A 21,474-nucleotide genomic window follows, 5' to 3' on the forward strand; every position below is an offset into this window, starting at 1 on the left:
CAATGTTTAATCAGTGGCTACGCTTCTATTCCGGAATGTGCAGAATGTTTCAACCTGCCAAGATGTGGGACTTGGGCAGATCAAAAGTGCAAACGAACACCTACGCTGGAATCCTGCTTATACAAGGACACACAGGACTCTCTGTTTATAACAGTTTGCACCTCACAAGACCTATCGCAGCCATTATAAAGCCATTTAGTACACTAATAATTTACTATTATGCTGGCGTCCCTTTATAACGGGGTCGTATGGTATTAGTCTGCCTTAGTCTGATGTGGAGTATCTGCCAGGCTTTCTTTATTCAGTGCTATTAATTTGACTTGTACCAATTGTATTTTACATGCAGCACAGCATGCCCTTGCTTTTGTAAGCACCACAGTCAGTTCCATATATATCTTGTGTATTGTTTGGCTCATAGTATACAATGCCAATGCTTATGTCACATACTGATGATAATCTACAGTATGCAAGTTATTATTGCTCCCCTAAGTCTATCCAAGACTTTTAAGAGCTGATCTCTATCTGAAGATGGCTCTTTTTATCATATAACACATGCCAAGGACAGTGAAACATGCAACCAATCAAGAATCCATATATAGCATTTATGTATATTTTTAATACCCACAGGGGTACCCAAAGGGAGCCAATAGGCAGATCAGCTCTCTCTGTGCAGTCTGTATATCAAGCAGGTTCATGGCATCTTTAAGTGGAATTCAATAGGGCCGAATGTGCTGATGTGTTTTGTTCTGGAATGGTGGAGGCTGTAAACCTAAAGTGCATTGACATATTGGAAATACAGTAATACCTTCCTTAGATAAAGTGATTGGCTCTAATGCATTCTGCTTTTCTTCCATTTTTTTTTCCTTTTGCAAATCACTGTGTGATGCTCATTGAAAAAGCAAAATTATCCACACTGTAGCTCAGTGATGGGAAGCAATCTTTTGAGAATCAAGCCTCAATAGCGGTGATTTGACTCCCCTCCATTCAGTGCTATTATCAGTTTGAAATGGTCAAAAATGAGTATTCTGCAAACAGGAAGTGATATTATTGATTTAGGATGTGGTTTAGAGTAAACGTACTGAGCTTGTATGCATTCTTACATGTTAAGAATGTGTACTAGCATATTTTACCGTCCCTGTTATCATTTTATTTTGTAGTGTAAAAGCTTGTAACTCTATCATCCGCTCAGTTTATTTTCTACTGATCCTGAAATTTTCCAAAGTAACCAGGTGTATTTCTTTCTCAGGGGCCCCGGATCCCACAGCAGGAGCCAGTATTGATGATGAAAACTGCTGGCACCTAGATGAAGAGCAAGTGAGGGAGCAGGTCAAGCAGTTCCTCTCGCAGGGAGGATACTATGGCTCAGGCAAGCAGCTTAACTCCATGTTTGCCAAGGTGAGACACTCTCCCTGTGTGTGTGTGTGTGTGTGTGGTGGGGGGGGGGCAGGTTTAAGTGGTTTACGAGGACTTTTTTTTTAAGTTACAAACTGGTAATTACAAAGGTATTATGCTATAAATGTGGTTTATGAGGACATTTGTAGTGTCCCCATAATTTGAATCGCTTAAAAAAAACAAAAAAAAAAACATACTAAACAATGTTTTATTGAAAATGTAAAAATGCAGAAAGTTTTTTTTTTTGTGAGGGTTAGGTTTAGGGGTAGGGTTAGTGTTGGGGATAGAATCTAGTTTGTACAGTATAAAAATCATTATGTCTATGGAGAGTCCTCATAATGATAGCTGCACCAACATAAATGTTGAATCTAGATACATACACAGTAGGGCTGCAACTAATGAATATTTTGATAATCGATTAATCTAACGATTATTAGAATGATTATTCGACTATTCGAGCGATTATTTATTACGATTAATCATTAGCTCTTAACCAATTATTCAGCTTGTGCCCCGACTTAAAAGATTGTATTAAATGTGCTTACTAACAATAAAGAGGACAAAATCATCTTTTCAAAATACCTCTAAATGACATTCACTGAATTAAAGGGGAAAACATACTTTTTGTTAAGTTTAATTAAGTAAAAAAATTCACTGCAAAAACTCCTATTGTTATCAAGTGTTTTTGTCTTGTTTTCCATTTAAAATTGTCTAAAAATCCTTAAAAAAATATACATCTACTTGAGAAGCAACATAAAAGATATTTAGACTTGCTTTAAGAGAATGTATCTTGAATATAAGTGTATTATATTCTTTACTTTACATACTTTGCAATCTACATCACCTGAAAGTGTTCGGAAAGTTTAGAGTGCATCTGGACTGTGAGCTGTGTAATTCTTCCTCTCCTCAGTCAGGCACGAGCTGCGCAGCATCATTAGAGTTTAATGTGATCTCATGTTACGTTAAATGAGATCAAACGAATATTCGACACAATTTCTTTTTTTTATTGTCGATTAATGTTGACTAATCGTTTCAGCCCTAATACACAAGCATAATCTAGTCCTTTTAACAAAACACTTGAGCTACTCTTCCTGTATATTATGCTGTATGTACTAATTATGTTAGCATTTTTTCAATAAAATAAAAATGTATCATGATATTTTTCCATACATAGATACTTTGTGTTTGCTTTATATTCTTCATAACACAATGCTGAATTGTTTGATGTAAAAGTGTGCTTCCATCCTCTACATGGTACATCAGGATGAGCAAAATATTAACCTATGCTGCCTGTCAGGTCTTTTGCAAAGATGAATGTGTTATAATTAGATTTATTTTCGGTGCATGTTTGTGCAGGTGAGGGAGATGCTGCGGATGCGGGACTCTAATGGGGCGCGGATGCTCACTCTCATCACTGAGCAGTTCATGGCTGACCCACGCCTGTCTCTATGGCGACAACAGGGCACAGGCATGACCGACAAATGCCGACAACTCTGGGATGAGCTAGGTGAGTTTTGAGACCCAGTATAGTTTAACTGCCGTGTGATTGTGGTAGTCACAATCAACCAGTTCCACTTCACAGATCTCATTTGAGACGCATGGTTGGGCTGTGCCGGAATACATTTAACAAGTTACGTATTCAGAATACAAAAAGTGTGTTCAGCCCATGTTATGTTTTCAGGCACCTGTATTCAGAGTACAGTTACATTATAATTTTTTTTTTTTGAATACTTTTATAATTCTTCTCTCATAATGACCACAAAATAAGGCAGAAAGAAAAAATAATTGTCAATCAAATGAAAAATTGTTTTTCTGAACAGTGCACGCTTGTCCTCTCATTCTCTCTTCCCTAAGGAAGCTGCAGCGCGTGAGCTGTGTTGCCAGGGTTTCATGCCAAATTGGGCTAATTTGAAAACACAATCACGGGTTAAAATTATGGCATTGTGGGTTGTGGTTTTTGGGATGTTTCAAAAATGGACTGCGGTCACCAAAAGGTTTGATGGTGGACACTAGATCACGAAAAGTCTTAGTCATGCATAATGATTCCGGGATTGAATATCTGGTAACCACACCAGAATGTTGTCATAATCAGCACACAGTCAGCTGTGTACCAGAATCAATACAGCCACATTTTACACAAATATTACAATCGAGCGCATGATACATTGTATCCCGTGATTTGTAATTGCTGTGTTAATACATTTGTTTAACATATTATACAAGGTAATTCAAAAAATATACATAAAATTGACAATTCAAATCATAAGAGTAAATGAATTAAAAGTACCCAAAAAAACAAGTGTCAGTAATAATAATAATAAAAAAAAGTAGAAAATAGGCCAAATATAAAAGCAAAGCCTAGTTAAAATCATTCATATACTACATTGTTCTCACAGGACCTTGATATGTTGCATGTTTAATAAGTGGCATCCAGTTATCATCTCGAAAATATGGTTCATTTGCATTTTGCTTCCCATTTTGTGTCAAAATGTATTCATCTTTGTCAGTCCAATCAAATAATGGGTTAAGAAGATTAAAATACAAAAAAAATAGTTAAAACATTACAAATGCCACTCTGAACATTCACAAACATCCCTGCTTGGCAGCATTTTTCTTGTTGGAAAGTAGACGCAAATTGTCTTCTGCCTTCCATAAATAAATACATCAGCGTCCAACTCCACGTCTAATTTAAAGAAATCAAGTTAGTGCTAAGTTCATTAAATTTTCTGACAAATTGCTAGCTAGCTGTTTAGACTCATTTAGATGTTAATAGTGGAGATGTAGCGTTTCAGATAAGATAATGACTTGCCACACACAATGTTTCCAATTGTGCCTCGCCTTTTATAAATATATATTCTAAAAGTATTCTTGTACTCTGAATACTGTTTTTATGTGATGTATCGGAATACATTTCTGAATACATTTAAGAGAGTGTATTAAGTATTCTGCCCAGTCTTGTGAGTATGAATGTTCTTCCTAATCAATTTTTTATACAGTCCTACAGAATTGAACCTTAAACATCAGTACTTACTCTTCTGTTCCTTGGTTCAATATCAGACACCGTAAGCACATTTATGTGTGTAGCGTCTGACCTGCAGCAGTTCAAACAGGGCCAGTGAATCAGAGCAAGACTGACTTACTCTGTGGTGCATGCAGAGAACGGGCCACTCACCTCTATCGGGATGGCTTGAAAGGGCTAGGATCAATGAGCTTTAAAGCTGCCTCCTATTGATTGGGCCATTTGAGACTGATGAGAGAACATCCTGAGGAGACTCATTTGAGAGCAGGACTTTGCTGCTGCTCTGACTTTCTCCCCTCTCCCTCTCTCTCTCTTCCTAAGAAAGGCTTGAAGCTGTAAATAAGTCAAACCTTCTGGGGTGACATGAATTCTGATTTCTTAAGATGAGTCGTCTGGGCCCATCACTATGACCAGATCATCTAATAAATGTGCAGACGTCTCAGTGTTTCACTTGACAGCCTTGCTTATTGGTTGGAGTTCAGCAATTCAGCCAATCTGTGCTATGTGAACATGACGGTGATGGAAAAAGATGCAGACTAGCCATCTGTTACCTAGATACAAAAAGGCAATGCACAGCCCCTCCAGTTATACGAGCCCACAAGACAACCCTACACCTGCCAAATTCCATACACTCCGCAGTGCCAGTGATTTGACATTGATGCACTAGAGCCTCTTCCATTAAATGTACTACAGTGATATTTCCCATTAACTTTTAGGAGCCAATCAAAAGTGTTTAGGACTAAACGGGGTCAAAATGTATGAAGCTTTGAAAGGGGTTAACCCAAAATTCTATACCTCCCCTCACCTTTTTCTGTCTTCATCACTTAATACTCGTTTTACCTTTCACTTATTCTCTTTCACACTTCCTTTTAAAAGCCACACTTCAGTTCTAAATACCTCTGTGTGCTGTGGGTTTGCAGGTGCACTGTGGGTGTGTATCGTGCTGAATCCGCACTGTAAGAGCGACGAGAAGAGCGGCTGGCTGAGACAGCTAAAGAAATGGGGAGACATGGACATCTGTCCTCTAGAGGATGGCAATTACGGCAGCGAGCTGCCCAACATCACCAACGCCCTACCACAGAGCAACCTGGCACAGGGTTAGCTTTACATATAATTCTGAATCTGAAATCTCCTTAAACTTCACTTTTCTCAGTGTCTGATGGCTCACATGACCGTTTTTTTACTTAATGTAGACTCACTGGCCCGGCCTAGGAGAACGGTTTTCACAAGAGCCATGGAAGCCTGCGACTTGCACTGGCAGGATAGTCACTTGCAGAGAATCATCAGTAGTGACTTCTATATGTCTCCAGCCTATCAGAGAGAGGGAGAGAGCCTGCTCTTCAATCCCCAGGGTCTGCCACTGTGGTTGGGTAAGTGTAATGTCAAAACATGTGAAAACATGTGCGGGTCACATTTCACCCCAAAATTTTGCATTAAGAAAATGAACCCTTTTAGGACCATTGTGATGTGATTTTATGATTCTCATTACTGTAACAGTTTTTTTTTTTTTTTTTTTTTTTACTGCATTACAATAAATATTATAGTGTACCAATAGTTCAGTGGACAATGCACTGTAGTACAATGTTTTTTTAATCATTTAAATCAGTACAAAAACATACTACCATGATATAAATATACTCTAGAATTAAAACAATATAGATTTTTTGCATTACAGCAATGAGAATGAGATTTTTTGCATTAGTCATTATTATAAAGCTGAATTTTCATGATAATGTCAATGAAATAAATCCTAAAAGTAAGCTTAATTTTCGTAAAAGTTAATTTTTATTTCTTTCTTTTGGTTTTGTGATGACATATGGCACGGATTTTACAGGTTTTGTAAGATTCACTAAAGACATATTTACATACTTTTCATCATTTCAAGTCATGTGTAGTCATGTTGATTGTTTTTTGTGGAGCCAGTTCAGCAGAAGTAACCCAGAATAGTGAGCAGTACTCTTGATCAGTGAGTCTTAGGTTTAAGTAGGGAAACATTCCTGTCAGTAAGGTCCTTCCTGCTCAAGTGTTGTAATCTGTCTGATTTTACTTCTGCGTGATCCAGGACCTGAAATAAGCAGCTTCCATTAACGTTTGGTCTGATTCTGCAACCCTAGTCTGACAAGTATAGTGAGAAAGAATCATCCTCTCATGTTTCTACTGTGTCATGTGACTTGTGTTCTAGATCATGTGCCTACAGCATGTGCCAGGGTAGATGCCCTGCGTTCCCATGGTTACCCCCGGGAAGCCTTGCGACTGGCTGTAGCCATAATCAACACCCTCCGGCTCCAACAACAACGACAGTTAGACATTTACAAGCATCAGAAAAAAGGTAACACACACTGACCATAAGATACGGTCAACATTATGCTTTGCTTAATGCAAGGCTTACCTGACTTACAAAAATACCATAGAAAGAGACTAAAATGCCACTAAAATTTTAAATGGCAAAAGATGTCCTTTTAATAAATGAATCTATTTTTTTATTATTATTTTTTAATAACATCTAATGTATTTTGTTGTATTCGATTTTAGGCCTACTCAGTAATATGGATATTATATTTATGTTAATTAGATTTTATAGGTAATAGCCTATCTAATCTTCAGACTGAATTTATTTTAATGAATGTATTTAAAGCCTTTAAATGGTTGACAATGAAGTTTTATATTGTTAGAAAAAAATCTGATGGTAAGTAAAAAAAAAAAGTTCATTTCTGATACTTGTAGACATATTTAAAAAAACAAAAATGGGTACATCTTTATATTTGAACTTTGTTTGGGGTAGCTGGTAATTCAAAAGATTGCTTGTTTTAATTTTAAAGCATTGGCATGTAAATACATTCATATGCTCTACATTTATGTTCGATATGGAGAATAAATATCTCGTTCTGTCCTCAGATCTGCTGCAAAGGGGAATGACTAACACCACCAATCTGGAGGGCTGGGTGGGCCACCCCCTCGACCCCATCGGCTGCCTTTTCGCCACCCTCACGGAGACATGTCGAGTGGAGGATGACAATACCATGGATACTGGAGGTACACAGTTATAGGCTGTCAGTATGTCTGCAGGATTCTGTCCCTTTATGAGTCTCTAAGACGCCTTGGGCATTATTCGGTTCTTCACTCAGCAACTGGCCAGTGTCTTTCAGAGCTTCATTCAGCCTACTGGAGCCCCATCTCCCCAGTCTTTACAATTGCTCTCCTTTTTGAGCAGTGTTAAGGGGAGCTATTGTATCAGAAAGGTCATTCTGCCCACACAGTGGTGTACAACGTATAAAATCAATCAGCATTTGCATTCCATACATCCCTCCCAGCTCAGACCTATGGAAAGTGTTGGCCATTGTATTACTGTAGTGAGGAACCCACAGAGAGGCATTGTGTGCCTGAATAATACTGGCAAATGGTACTGTGACTTGGAAGAGCTTGTGCATATCTGTGTGCTTGTCCCGTTGTAGCATTCCCCTTTTGGCCACACCGCTATATCTGTCTTGTTGGTGTGTTTTTGTGTGCCTGTAGTGTATATAATACAGTGTATGTTTGTGTGTATGTGTGTGCTAGAGAGCACAGCTCTTTGTTTGACTCTGTTGCATAGTTGGAAACATCTGGCATGTGCTGGGTTGGGGGCGGGCTTTTGGCTTTATCCAATCAGAATGTTCGAAGGTCAGGATCTTAGCTTAGCAGGACCAGCAACAGCAGCTGTAGCACAAGCAGTGTGGAAAGCCAAAACATTGCTCTCTATATCTCTGCTGAGTCTATGAAGCAGGATAACTTGTTCAGACATTTATGTTCATGTGACCAGCTACTGGAGAGAGTGATGTATTCTGCAGTGCAGTAAGATGATGGTGTACCTCTTGATCCCTGTTCACTGACACTGTACAAACAGGATTGGCAAACAAGATAATTTACCAGGGTGATTTAGTTCTTATCAAACAGATGGTGTTTTTCTCTGGTTTCATGCAAACACTCACATAGAGACCCTCGACAATGCAAGAGGACGTAGTTTTTAAGCAGTTAAGCACTGCTCGGTTGAAAGAGAGGCTGGATGAATTCCTTGACTGCCATTAGTTAGTTAACCCAAGAATGAACGTTCTGTCATTATTTACTCACCCTCATTCCAAACCCATGTGACTTACTTTTTTCCTTAAAACACAAAAGGAGATGCTAGGCAGGATGTTGTTCCTTTAATTAGGCTTGCCATTGTCATAGAAAATCAGGGAATTTTTAAATTGCGATTTCCAGGCCTGAAAAAGTCATGGAAATTACTATTGTAAGTAAAGGTTTTTCTAGTTATGCTTGGCTCTAAAATATTTCAATGGCAAGAATAGTCTTTTTGTGAGAGCAATCTACAGTACTGTGCAAAAGTTTTAGGCACTTGTGAAAAATGTTGCATAGTGAGCATGTCTACACAAGTAACGCCATAGGTTTAAATTTATCAATTAAAGCTGCACTATGTAAGATTTTTTTGTTTAAAAAATAACAAATTGCCATTATTGATTGAGTACATCAACAAACAGTGTTCAAAACAATGTCCTTACCTTACCCCGATTCACTACTGTAAAAAAAAAAAAGAAAAAACAAATTCTCTAATTCCTAAATCAACATTTTACCTTAATACCTGCACTAATACGCTACATGCATCAACATAAAGTGAATTTTAAACTCATCTCAACATATATTCAATATTCTGAAGCTGAATAACTTTGCTATTAAAATGCATACGAGAAGGGATGTTTTGATAATGCTGCTTTGATAATAATACGTGGAAATCCCACATGAACACCACAAATGCTTTAGGTATCGTTTCATGTCTGTCCGAATTAGCACTGAGTGCCTTTTTTAAAAATGGAAGGGAGTGTGTGCAGTTTCGGCTCACCTGCGGCTCTTTCCCTGGGTGATGTCGGCGTAAATTATTAATCATGAATCAATGTATTAACTATAACGGCATTTCAATGCCATTAATCAAAGCTCATTATTGACGCTTGTGATAGATTACAGCCGCGCGAGGAAACAGGAAGAACTTGTGTGCACGTTTGAAAACCCTCGCGCATTATTGACATATTACCAGTATACGGCACTCGTGTCGGGTGATGTCTGCAAACAGTGCCTGTTTTGTAAATGTCTTTTGACAATCACTGTTGTAATTGACAGCAAAAAGAAAATGTACCCAGAAAGGAGAAATGCAGGGGGCTTCTCTATTGGCTTTTCGTTTTCTCCACTTGCCATTTTCAACTACACACAACGCTTGTAGAACAGTGAAGTCATCAAGTTGACCCATGTGAAACACAGGCAGAGCGTATCCATTCAGGTGCATTAGCGGAGGTTGTGACTGTGCCTGTTTGACGCTTTGTTTTCTTGACCAAAACTTGTGCTTCAGATGCGTCATTAAACGTGAGGTGAACCGACCGTGGTGCCAATGCTTCCCGAACCATGGGTGGCGAACCGTATGGTTCGGTTTTTTACCGAGAACCGTTACACCCCTAGCGTTATCCGATTGCGATGTATCTATGTTGTCTGGTTAAGTTACTGTGACATGTTTAATATGTATGACTTCTGAAACTGACTTCTTGTAATTGTTATATTGCATATTTAAGCATATTGTTTTTACATTTAATAAAGTATATTTTATCCCCATCATTACTGAATCCCCGTTTTATGTCTTTAGTTTTAATTTGATAGTTTTAAGTATTCTATTGAATTTGTATCAGCCATATCACGAGTTTAACCTCTTAAATTGAAAATTGTAGTACAATTCAAATTTTAATAGTAGATAAAACACTTGAATAATCATATTAAGATATACTGGTGGTGGCTGTGGAGAGTCCCTTGTTCTCTTTTTAAAAGTGCTTTGTGTAGTGTCAGAAAAGCTATTTAAGTGTAAAATTCATTCAAATATGTGAATAAGAGTGTTGTTTATCTTTATCAAAGCAAGTAATATTTCCGTTTCAAATGTTTTATCATATAACATAATATCAACATGAAAATAGCACGTTATGACTCCGGCTCCAGTCATGATCACACACGGTCAATGTCCAGGTTAAGCCCAAATTGGGAGATTCATCTGCCAGAAGAGAAGTGCCAGAACATGACTGCCAAAATATATTCTTCCGCAAATTGCTTGTAATTTTAAGTTTCAACCACAGATGTCGCTAGAGAGCACAAAGTTACGTAGTGCAGCTTTAACGTCATGCAAAGTCCAGTAAACATAAAAAAGCTAAATCAATATTTGGTGTGATCACTTTTGCCTTCAAAACAGCACCAGTACCCCTGGACACATTTTTTCTTGGTTGTTGGCAGATAGGATGTTCCAAGATTCTTGGAGAATTCGCCACAGTTCTGTGTATTTAGGTCTCAATTGCTTCTGTCTCTTCATGTAATCCCAGACTGACTCGGTGTTCACTGGGGGGCTGTGTGGGGGCCATGCATCTGATGCAGGGCTCCCTGTTTTTCTATTCTATTCTATGCATTCTATGCACAGTACTGTATATAAAATGATTTTTTTTTAATAAAATGCATTAATCGAGAAGTCATGGAAAATCATTGGTTAAAAGGTGTGGGAACCCTGTTTAATGCTCATTGTCACCCTGTGAAATCTCCCTATTAGACTTCTTTCATAACTTAAAGCTAGAGGATGTATGTCACCATCATACAATGTAAGCATTGTGATAGCAGTATCATGCATTTTATCACCGTAAAATTAACAAACAACACTATTATGTCCTGACAGACTCGGGTGAGCCCAAGCCTCCAGTGTACCAGCATGTGCCAGTGTGGGGATGTCCAGACGGAGGGGAGTCGTACCTTGCGCTGGCACTAGAGGTTGCGCTAATGGGCATGGGGCAGCAGCGGCTGATGCCCGAGGGACTGTACGCCCAGGACAAGGTGTGCCGCAATGAGGAGCAGATCGTGGCCAAGCTACAGGAGATGGAGCTGGATGATGTACTAGTGCAGACACTCCGCAAGCAAGCTATCCTTCTTTTAGAAGGTACAAATAAACATTAAATTCAATACTGAAAAGTTTCGGTTCTAAATAAAATATATTATTTTACCTAATTTTTGTGAGTAATATCTATATATTTTTATGTTTTTTAGAGGATTGCTTTTTTAGAATATTTCCCATAACCTTCTCCCCCATGTAGATCTAGGTCTACTTGCATTTTTCCTTCTCCTCCCCAGCCTGTGTGTGTGTGTGTGTGTGTGCGTGTGAAAAGAGAGAGAAAGCGAGAGAGATCTCATTGCTGTAAAAAGATCTGCAGACTTCTGCGTCTGAGCCACCCTGCATCTGAGCCTCCCACTGACACGCAATGTAACCTTAGAGCAGACATCTGTGCTGCTACCAGGGAGGACAGACTCCGTCAAAGCTCATGAGGCATCTTCTGCCTGTTTGCCTTCTTTTCGTCCTCCCCAACCATCCCGGCACTGAGCTATACACTTCACTCAGATTGCTCTCTCACTTGCTGTGCATGTCCTCACTGACTAACCAGCCTCCTGTCCATCACCCCTGACTCTCCCCTGGAATCTTGTATGATGGACATGCTCAGTCATTTCTGATGTGGGTTTCTCTCTCTTTCTGGCTGTGTGTGCAGGTGGTCCCTTCAGTGGTATGGGTGAGGTCATTCACAGGGAGAGCATTCCCATGCACACGTTTGCCAAGTACCTGTTCACTGCTCTCCTACCGCATGACACAGATCTGGCGTACAAACTGGGCCTTCGTGCAATGAGGTGAGACTCAATTTCTATCCACCAAAAAACCTCAGATCTGGGGCCTGGGTAGCTCAGCGAGTATTGACGCTGACTACCACCCCTGGAGTCGTGAGTTTGAATCCAGGGTGTGCTGAGTGACTCCAGCCAAGTCTCCGAAGCAACCAAATTGGCCTGGTTGCAAAGAAGGGTAGAGTCACATGGGGTAACCTCCTTGTGGTCATGATTAGTGGTTCTCGCTCTCAATGGGGCGCATGGTAATTTGTGCGTGAAAAAAAACAACTCAGATCTTAAAAGTGGTGTTCACGTTCAAACCGACGAATACTGGTATTACCACTGGTTGGACGCTAGGTGGTACTATGGGGTAATTTATTTTAACTAAAAATTTAAATGAAACTGGAAAAAAATTAAATGCAATTAAAATGTGTGTTGTTCAACTTTTTGAAAGATGGCTTTACAACAGTTCATCTCTCTGGCAAAGAACCTACTTCATCTGTGCATTCTCTACTGGTTAGGTATTTAGTTGTCATGTGTGAATAAATTTGTTTTGTTCCCTCCTTCACGATTTTTATATACATACATACACACACACACACACACACACACACACACACACACACACACACACTCTCTCTCTCTCTCTCTCTCTCTCTCTCTCTCTCTCTCTCTCTCTACCGGTCAAATATTTTGAAACACTCATTCTTTATTTATATATATATATATATATATATAAAATCCTTCACATTTTAGAATAATAGTAAAGTCATCAAAACTATGGAATAACATAAATGGAATTATGGGAATTATGTTGACAAAAAAAAAAAATCCAAAATAAATCAAAACTGTGTTATATTTTAGCATCTTCAAAGTAGTCACCATTCGCCTAGAATTTGCAGACATGTACTCTTGACATTTTCTCAACCAACTTCTTGAGGTATCACCCTGGGATGCTTTTTAAACAGTATTGAAGGAGTTCCCATCTATGTTGGGCAATTATTGGCTGCTTTTCTTTATTATTTGGTCCAAGTCATCAATTTCAAAACCTTTTTTTTTATTATTAAATTTTAGTTTTATAACAAAATGAATTAATATGGTGGCACAATTATAGTTTTGTCTACAAAACTAATTTCAAACATTTAAGCATAAGCCTTCAGATCAAAAGATTTTTCAGATCATGAGAAACATTTCAGTCAAGTGTTTCAAAACTTTTGACCGGTAGTGTATAGATATAGATAGATATATACACACATGTATATATATATATATATCGCAATATCCAATCCAATATCGGCAACCGGGGGCTGAGGGATCGGTGAATATTCTTGCTTTAGTGATTTTGCATTGAAAATTAAATGAATTTATTTAAAAAACTAAAAACTTAAATCAAATACATTTCTAAATTCAAATTGCAAATGAAAAAGTGATCAAAGTGAAAAAGTGATCAAAACAATAATTATATATATATGTGTGTGTGTGTGTGTTACCACCTTTCCATTTACCGTCAGGCAAGTATCCGGCTAAACATGCAGGCAGAAAATTACTTACACATATGAAGATATAAAAACAATTATAAATGTAAAAATAATAATTATAATGATGATAATAATCACTGAAATATAAATCATGGTTCGAGGTGAAAGTGTTTTCATATTATTTTATGTTTTAATCACAGATATATAGGCTGCAGGGTTGTGTTCACAATGAACTGCTCTGTGGAAATAAAGTGAACTGAACTCAAAACACCTCCTGAGCTGAGATGTCTGAGGTCATTTGCAGCACTCATAGACAATACTGTTCTTGCAAAAAAAAAAAAACTCAGAAGACAGAAACAAAGAAAGAGTGAGAACCTTTTACATGTGCGTGTTCCACAAGACTGCATGTCTCCGAACAAACAGCGTGTCATACATGCACATAGACGGCTTTTCTGTCATCTGTTCTTAATAATATAATAAAGTGTGTTTCTTCAAGCACGTGTCTGTGTGTCAATGGGCAAATTATTTTTAATATTATTTGATGATGATAATAATAATAATAATTGAATACATTAATGGGAAAAACGAGCCAAATATCGTCATGACATCGTCAAAGGCATCAGCTATTGCCAATCACTCTGACCATCGTCTATTGGCACAACCCTACTGTGGTCTAATATGTTCACTCAGACAGTAGCAGAGTATAGAGTATTTCCACACAAATGCCATCAGACAGAGCTAGTTATAATCAGAGCACTGATATTGCCTCACTGGTAACACTTTACAATAAGGTTGTATATGTTACCATTAGTTTAACACAACACTTAACATGAACTAACAATGAAAAATACATTTATAGCATTTATTCATCTTGTTTAATGTTAATTTCTACATATACTAATACTTTTTTACATAGTGTGTGCATTAAAGGGGACATATTATGCCCCTTTTTACACAATGTAATATAAGTCCCAGGTGTCCCCAGAATGTCTGTCAAGTTTAAGCTCAAAATACTTCACAGATCGTTTATTCTACCATGCCTGTATACCCCTGTTTGTAGCCCTTTTCCAAACGGGCTGCTTTAGTGTCTGTAGCTTTAAATGCAAAAGAGCTGCAGCTCCCCATACCCCTTTCTGGAAGCGGGTTGTACCTTTCCTGCTGGTGCCATGGATACCCCAGCGACAACAATGCAGGAGAACTTAAACAGTTAAAACATTATTAATAACACAGAGATCACACTAAGTCAATCATCTTACTGTATTGTGCATAACAAAGGTTAATAAAAAAAATCTCAATTGCATGACCACTCAAGCGGGACTGTGGAGGATGCCGATCAGTTTATATCGTAACCAAAAGAGAGCTACAGCTTCATTGTTATGGAATAATGTAGTCCGGGACTAGTTGCTAGATTACACAAAGCACAATGTTTTTACAACAAGCATTTTTCACGCAATGTGCAAACAAGCAAATTCAGAAAGCCATATTGCAAATATTAAAAAAGGTTTAAAGTGCAAACATTATGACTTGCAAATCTGAAGTTGGGTCACAGAGTTGGTATCGATCCATCCTTGATCCTTAGCTTTGAGGCAAATCCAGTCTTGTGTTGACCATCGTTGATGAAGCACTCCGAGTTAGCACAAGCGGCTCAAGCGAGGAGATAAATATGGCGGACTGTGCGCTGCTCGCTCAGGTTTTAAAGTGGGTGGATCTAAGCTACCTGGGCAGATCTTTTTGCCAGCCGTGTGCGGTACCTTTCCACTTTTGACGTCATAAGGGGCTGGAAACCTGAACGGCTCATTCAGAGACACTGTTTTTTATTGATGGGGAAAGGAAAGAAACAAGGGGATGGTCTTTTACCATATTTTGTGGTTGACTACACACACTGGGGACACAAAATTATGTTCAAAAAAATTGAAAAAGTGGATTTTGCATAATATGTCCCCTTTAAAATAAGTTAATGCATTTTACATTAACATAAACTAACAGTAAACAGCAGCATATTTATAAATGAAGATGCTTTAATAGTAAATGCTGTAAAAAAAAAAAATGTACATTTTTAGTTCATGATGCCAAATGCATTTATTACTAGTACTAATGTAACCTTATTGTAAAGTGTTAACACCACACTTCACTAGGGAAAGTGTGTGGAAATAGCACTCTGTATACTGCTAATCATAGTTTCCCACTTCACTTTATACTGTACAAAATGGTAGTTCTTTGCAGTCCACGATGAGTGAAAACAGAGGGGTTAAGCTGATATTGGACTTGCCTAATCCAATCTAATCATGTTTACTGCAGGCTTCCAGTGCTAGAGTCTACAGCTCCCTCAGGTGACGTTGGGCACCCTCACCATGGCATCTCCATAGTGCCCAGCCGATACCCACGCTGGTTCACACTGGGTCACCTGGAGTCTCAGCAATGCGAGCTGGCTTCCACCATGCTTACTGCTGCTAAGGGTGAGTGCTACACACAATGACTCGCAAATTCATGAGTGTGATGTTAAACACGGTTGTGATTTTAATTTTATGCTTTGTGCCATGTTTAGCTAAGAGAAGTCTGTGTTCTGTCTTAGGTGACATGTTGAGATTGCGGACTGTTTTGGAAGCCATTCAGAAGCACATCCACTCCTCTTCCCTCATCTTCAAACTGGCCCAGGATGCCTTCAAGATTGCCACTCCAGCAGATAACCCTCCTGACATCACTCTTCTCAATGTAGCATTGGAGCTTGGCCTTCAGGTAAACTTAATTGGTCCTGAAGATTTTATACATTAACAGTAGTATCACGAGCTAACAAAGAACAATATTTTTTTTATTTTTTTTTACAACATTTATTAATCATTGGTTAATGGTAATTTACAAATATCCAATTGATCATTGTTAGTTCACATTAGTTCATAATGCATTAATTAATAATAACGCATACAACTTTTAATGTTAAATGTATTAGTGTACTGTATAAATTTAGTACCAAGATTTATAAATACTGTAAAAGTATTGTTGATTGTTAGTTTAGTATCATTGTGTGTATTTGTCCCTATATACTGTTGTGCATCTTTTGTGTGTCTAATGCAATATGACATTTCTCTGTAGGTGATGAGAATGACTCTTTCCACACTCAACTGGAGGCGGAGGGAGATGGTTCGCTGGCTAGTCACATGTGCTACTGAAGTCGGTCTGTGTCAAGCAAAATCTACTCCAGTCCTTCCTGATTTTAGTAAATCTTTTCTATTCCAAGAAATGAACAATAACATAATTATTTAACTGAGATAAAGTGAATGCATGGAGCACTAAAATGTGGACACCTTTAATCTGATTTGTTCTATTGCTCCATTGTAGGTCTAAGAGCATTGGTCAGCATCTTACAGAGCTGGTACACACTCTTCACCCCCACTGAAGCTACCAGTATAGTGGCAGCGACAGTGATGTCCCACAACACCATCCTGCGCCTGAGCCTCGACTACCCGCAGCGGGAGGAGCTCGCCAGCTGTGCGCGCACTCTGGCCCTGCAATGCGCCATGAAGGACCCCCAAAACTGCGCCCTGTCCGCCCTCACCCTCTGCGAGAAGGACCACATCGCCTTCGAGACAGCCTATCAGATCGTCATCGACGCCGCTTCCACGGGTATGACCTACTCTCAGCTCTTCACCATCGCCCGCTACATGGAGCACCGCGGGTACCCCCTTCGAGCCTTCAAACTGGCGTCTCTCGCCATGACCCACTTGAACCTGGCCTACAACCAAGACACGCATCCGGCCATCAACGACGTGCTGTGGGCTTGCGCCCTCAGCCACTCCCTGGGTAAAAATGAACTGGCCGCCATCATCCCCCTGGTGGTCAAGAGCGTTCACTGTGCCACAGTGCTATCGGACATTCTGCGCCGTTGTACCATGACTGCCCCCGGTCTGGCCGGCATACCTGGCAGGCGAAACTCGGGCAAGCTTATGAGCACTGACAAAGCACCGTTAAGACAGCTACTGGATGCCACCATCAGCGCCTACATCAACACCACCCACTCCCGCCTCACCCACATCAGCCCACGCCACTACGGAGAGTTCATAGAGTTCCTCAGTAAGGCACGTGAGACCTTCTTATTGGCCCAAGATGGCCACATTCAGTTTGCCCAGTTTATAGACAACCTCAAACAGATCTATAAGGGCAAAAAGAAACTCATGATGTTGGTACGGGAACGTTTTGGTTAAACCTCACCTGATGACAACAAGGGACTCTTCTTTCATTCTTCATTTATTTAAGGCATTATTTTCTTCTTCTTTTTTGTAATCTTTGGTGAATTTTTACATTTTATTTGTTTCTTTTGATTTGTCTCGTTTTTATCATGAACAGTCCTTGTTCCCCAAGTCATTCTACCAGGTCGAACCTTTGGAGGGGAGAACAAGTGTAATTATGATATTATGTTTTTGTTTTGTTTTGGCTGGTTCTTGATTTTGTTTAATTGAGATATTGTGATAAAAATGTAAAAGTGGCACATAAAGAGAAACCAAATGATTTTGTGGTAAATTTGAGCTTGGGGTACCCTCGTGGGTGACGGTTAGTTTTGGAAGGACACTCGAAACAAATGATCATTCCTAAAACACTCGCACACAGTGTTAATGTCATTCCTCGATTGTATTTTAAGGATCAGCTTTAACTCTCTGAAAAAGGCCTGATTTTAAGAATGACCACGGAGGGGTAAAGCGGCTGAGATTCAGATGGGCACATCACCTCAAACCCAAATAAAGGAACCATAACTCCAACCTCCAACAATGACTTGAGTGAGCCACAAGACATAAGTCCTCCCCTCTCTCCTGTGTTTCTTACTATCAGCTCATCTTGTATCTCTGTTCCAAAATTCAGTGCAAGTACTTTTGTGGAATGCATCGACAAAAAAAAGAAAAGAGAATACCTGTTTGCTAAATCCTTCTATATTTGCGTGTGAAGGGCACACCAGAGGATGCTGTTTCCTAAATTTGCTGAATTTGAACAAAACAGCGATATTTACCCGTCAGAGTCTAACATAATCAGTCATATGTTTCGCTGTTTCCTTTCAGTGAAAAACAAAACAGAAACAGAAAGACTTGTGTGAGATTGAGTAGCAGTAATAATATTTATGTACTAGCACTTCATTAAATTCCACCCCTTACATGATGCATTTGGATCAGGAATTATTTACTGTGTACAAATTAGTTCAATTGTATAGATGTGCATATTACTAAAGATAAATGCTTTGACAAAAATGGCTATATTGGCAGATAGACAAATTACTTGCCGTGATATCTTCCACATTCCATGACCTCCGCCCTCCACAAGTGCCCCAGTGGATCCGAACACTTAGAATGCACTCTGCGGCTTCCATCTGAAGGAAAGCGAAAAGAAAGAAGAAACGAGAAGAGAGATGCTCAACTCCATTCTCAGGGAATCACTTAAAGAAATAAAACAGAAAAAATAGTAGCATAAGCATTTAAGATATTGTAAATATGAAAGTGTCAACTCAAAAAATTGTAAAGTTATAATTATTTATGAGAACTGTATGTTTTTTCTTTTCGGATACTTGAATTTGTTGGGCTGGGAATGTGACAACCGTAAGAGGAAAGACTTCAGAAACATTTCTCAGGTGTTCCTGTGTACATTTCTGATTTACTGTTTTATTTGAATCCTTTTTATTTTTTGTAAAAAAAAAAAAAAAAGAGAAAAAAAAAACTTTTTTTTTTTTTTTTTTTGCAAGAGGAAGCATGTAAAGCTTGAAGAAAGGAGAGGACAAATGTTATTGAACAGACTATGCAGAACCACTTCTCGAATTTTCCCTCTTCTTCCCGATCTTCCTCTGTCTTTTCCTCTTGGGGGTGTTCCTTGTTTGGCTCGGGGGTAAAGGTGCTCTCCCCAAATTTAACAGTTTGTATCCGTAAGTAATCGGCACAAGCTGCAAGTTTGGATGGACTTAGCCTTTGCTCTAAATATGACTCTACTTTGAAGCCTTATAGTCTTTACTGAAAGCACTGCATGTGTTTCAGGACATTGTGTTGCCAATATCAATGGAGTACAGCACTGAAAATGGACCTACACCTTCAGATTGCCCAAACAAGAAAGAAGGGCATCTGCTACTGCTTTCCTTTGTGATGACGTGTTCAACACACTTTAGGGTCGTGATATCCTGTATTGGGGCTCATTGAGGGCAGTAAGGTCTGTCTGTTTAGAGGTTGTGACTTACCATTGCCTAATTAAGACATTAATATTTCATTAATGGCTAAATCTTAAGGAGATTTCTAAATATTGATGGCTACGGTTGGTCGATTTAATTTAAATGGTTTTCCAGTTTCCAGCTTTGTTCACAGCATTAGTTTCAAAGTTCATACTAATTGCCTCAATTGTGGCATCCTCAAGTCACATTATGCAGCCTTTTTTCCTCAACCTGCTCAGTCAGGGAGATCAATGGAAGGACCCGAGAAAGTTCACAGATTAGGGAAACTTTACTTTTTTTTTTTTTTCATTCATCTGCAGGATGATCATAGTGCTGCCTGTTTGATTAAAAAAAAAATAATAATAAATAAAAAAAAATAAATAAATACAAAATAAGGAAAAAAACAAGCATTTTCTGTAGCTAACTAGTTCGTCCAATGGCATTGCAAAAAGAGAATAACCTCCTCTGGCTTTTAATTTCTCTCTCTGTAATTTCTCAGTGTCTGTATGTGTTAACTGTACCAGTGTTTTGATCTGTCCCTAGAGTTTAGAAGGAAAAAAAAAAAAATCGCTGGTAGAGATTGTTCACTAGTTCATCTACTGTTTAATTTTGTTTCGTTTTAATTTAAGGGAAAGTGTTTGTCGCCTCTTTGTGCTACTGAATTATAAAAAGGTATCCAGTATTTGTTGCCACAAAAGTATAGTTCATCAACACTTTTTGTTTGTGCAACCTCTTGAGCTAATGTCTATAAACAAAAATTTATTACTATTTATGTAATGCTACTACCATTTTATATGATTTGTGTTGAATTTCAGTGCTTTTCTATAAATAAAGTGTGAAACACGTAGTTTGCCTTGCTTATAACATAATGTATGTTGTAGCCGGTTGCAACAACAGGGTTTCCATGCGTCCTGGAAAACATGGAATTTTGCAATGCAGTTTTCCAGTCCTGGAAAACAATTATTTGTCCTGGAAAATATTTTAGTATAATTAAACTGTTTGACTGCATCGCTAACAAGGTTTTTGTTACATGTAGAAAAGCATGGTAAAGATCAGGACTCGGGATAGGTGTCAAATACACAAATTCATTTGTCACTGCTGCCGTCATAAACGAAGCCCTGCCTTGTCATGTAAAAAAATGCAATGTTAATTTGAAAAATCAAATTAATTAAAATGATTCTGTTGTCACCGTTTTGATAATAAAATGTAATTAAACTATCAAATACGGAATTCAGAAAAAATCCATAATATACATCATGACCTCTCGTATGTTTTTGCTTAAATATAACACCAGATGGATGCATAAAATGTCCTGGAAAATTGTGCAGTGAAAAGAGCGGGAACCCTGAAAGTTTTCTTAAAGTAATAGGTTTGGTGCAACCAGGCACTGTCTAAAATGAGCAGTTTTCTTTCAAGTGTTGACATATTATCCATTAAATCAGGAAGTTGGGGCAGGACATATCACAGGGCTTGTCTTTAAAAAACAAACAAAAAAAAAAAAAAACACATTTGCCAATAGGCTTTAGTTCATGCTACAACTTGACAAAAGCACACTAAGCTACTTTCTTTGCAATTTAATTGATTAATGATTTGGAAAGAAACAAAGTAATGCCAAAAGAAGTATGGGAGTTGGTGCAACCAAAAACACATGCATAAACCATGATTTGCTACTTGCTATTGCTAGTCAAAAGGAGGTTGTATTTATAATTTACAGGGATTGGACG

General features: G+C 38.5%; 1 protein-coding gene across 2 annotated transcripts in view; it reads left to right on the forward strand.

The window, feature by feature from the left end:
- Window positions 1-20,597, forward strand: part of LOC127442351 (zinc finger SWIM domain-containing protein 5-like) — a 64,916-nt gene extending 44,319 nt beyond the window's left edge. The window contains exons 3-14 of one of the 2 annotated variants that reach the window (XM_051700307.1): window positions 1,247-1,395; window positions 2,749-2,899; window positions 5,332-5,508; window positions 5,605-5,781; window positions 6,594-6,740; window positions 7,307-7,444; window positions 11,133-11,390; window positions 11,992-12,127; window positions 15,877-16,034; window positions 16,151-16,314; window positions 16,669-16,792; window positions 16,915-20,597. In XM_051700307.1, the coding sequence (XP_051556267.1) occupies window positions 1,247-1,395; window positions 2,749-2,899; window positions 5,332-5,508; window positions 5,605-5,781; window positions 6,594-6,740; window positions 7,307-7,444; window positions 11,133-11,390; window positions 11,992-12,127; window positions 15,877-16,034; window positions 16,151-16,314; window positions 16,669-16,792; window positions 16,915-17,777 (2,642 nt within the window). In that variant the 3' untranslated portion in view covers window positions 17,778-20,597. The remainder of the gene's footprint in view (window positions 1-1,246; window positions 1,396-2,748; window positions 2,900-5,331; window positions 5,509-5,604; window positions 5,782-6,593; window positions 6,741-7,306; window positions 7,445-11,132; window positions 11,391-11,991; window positions 12,128-15,876; window positions 16,035-16,150; window positions 16,315-16,668; window positions 16,793-16,914) is intronic. The other variant, XM_051700308.1, reaches the window with a different exon arrangement.
- Window positions 20,598-21,474: the final 877 nt, after the last annotated feature.

Source organism: Myxocyprinus asiaticus, chromosome 6, assembly GCF_019703515.2.
Source record: "Myxocyprinus asiaticus isolate MX2 ecotype Aquarium Trade chromosome 6, UBuf_Myxa_2, whole genome shotgun sequence".
NCBI classification, from domain to species: domain Eukaryota; kingdom Metazoa; phylum Chordata; class Actinopteri; order Cypriniformes; family Catostomidae; genus Myxocyprinus; species Myxocyprinus asiaticus.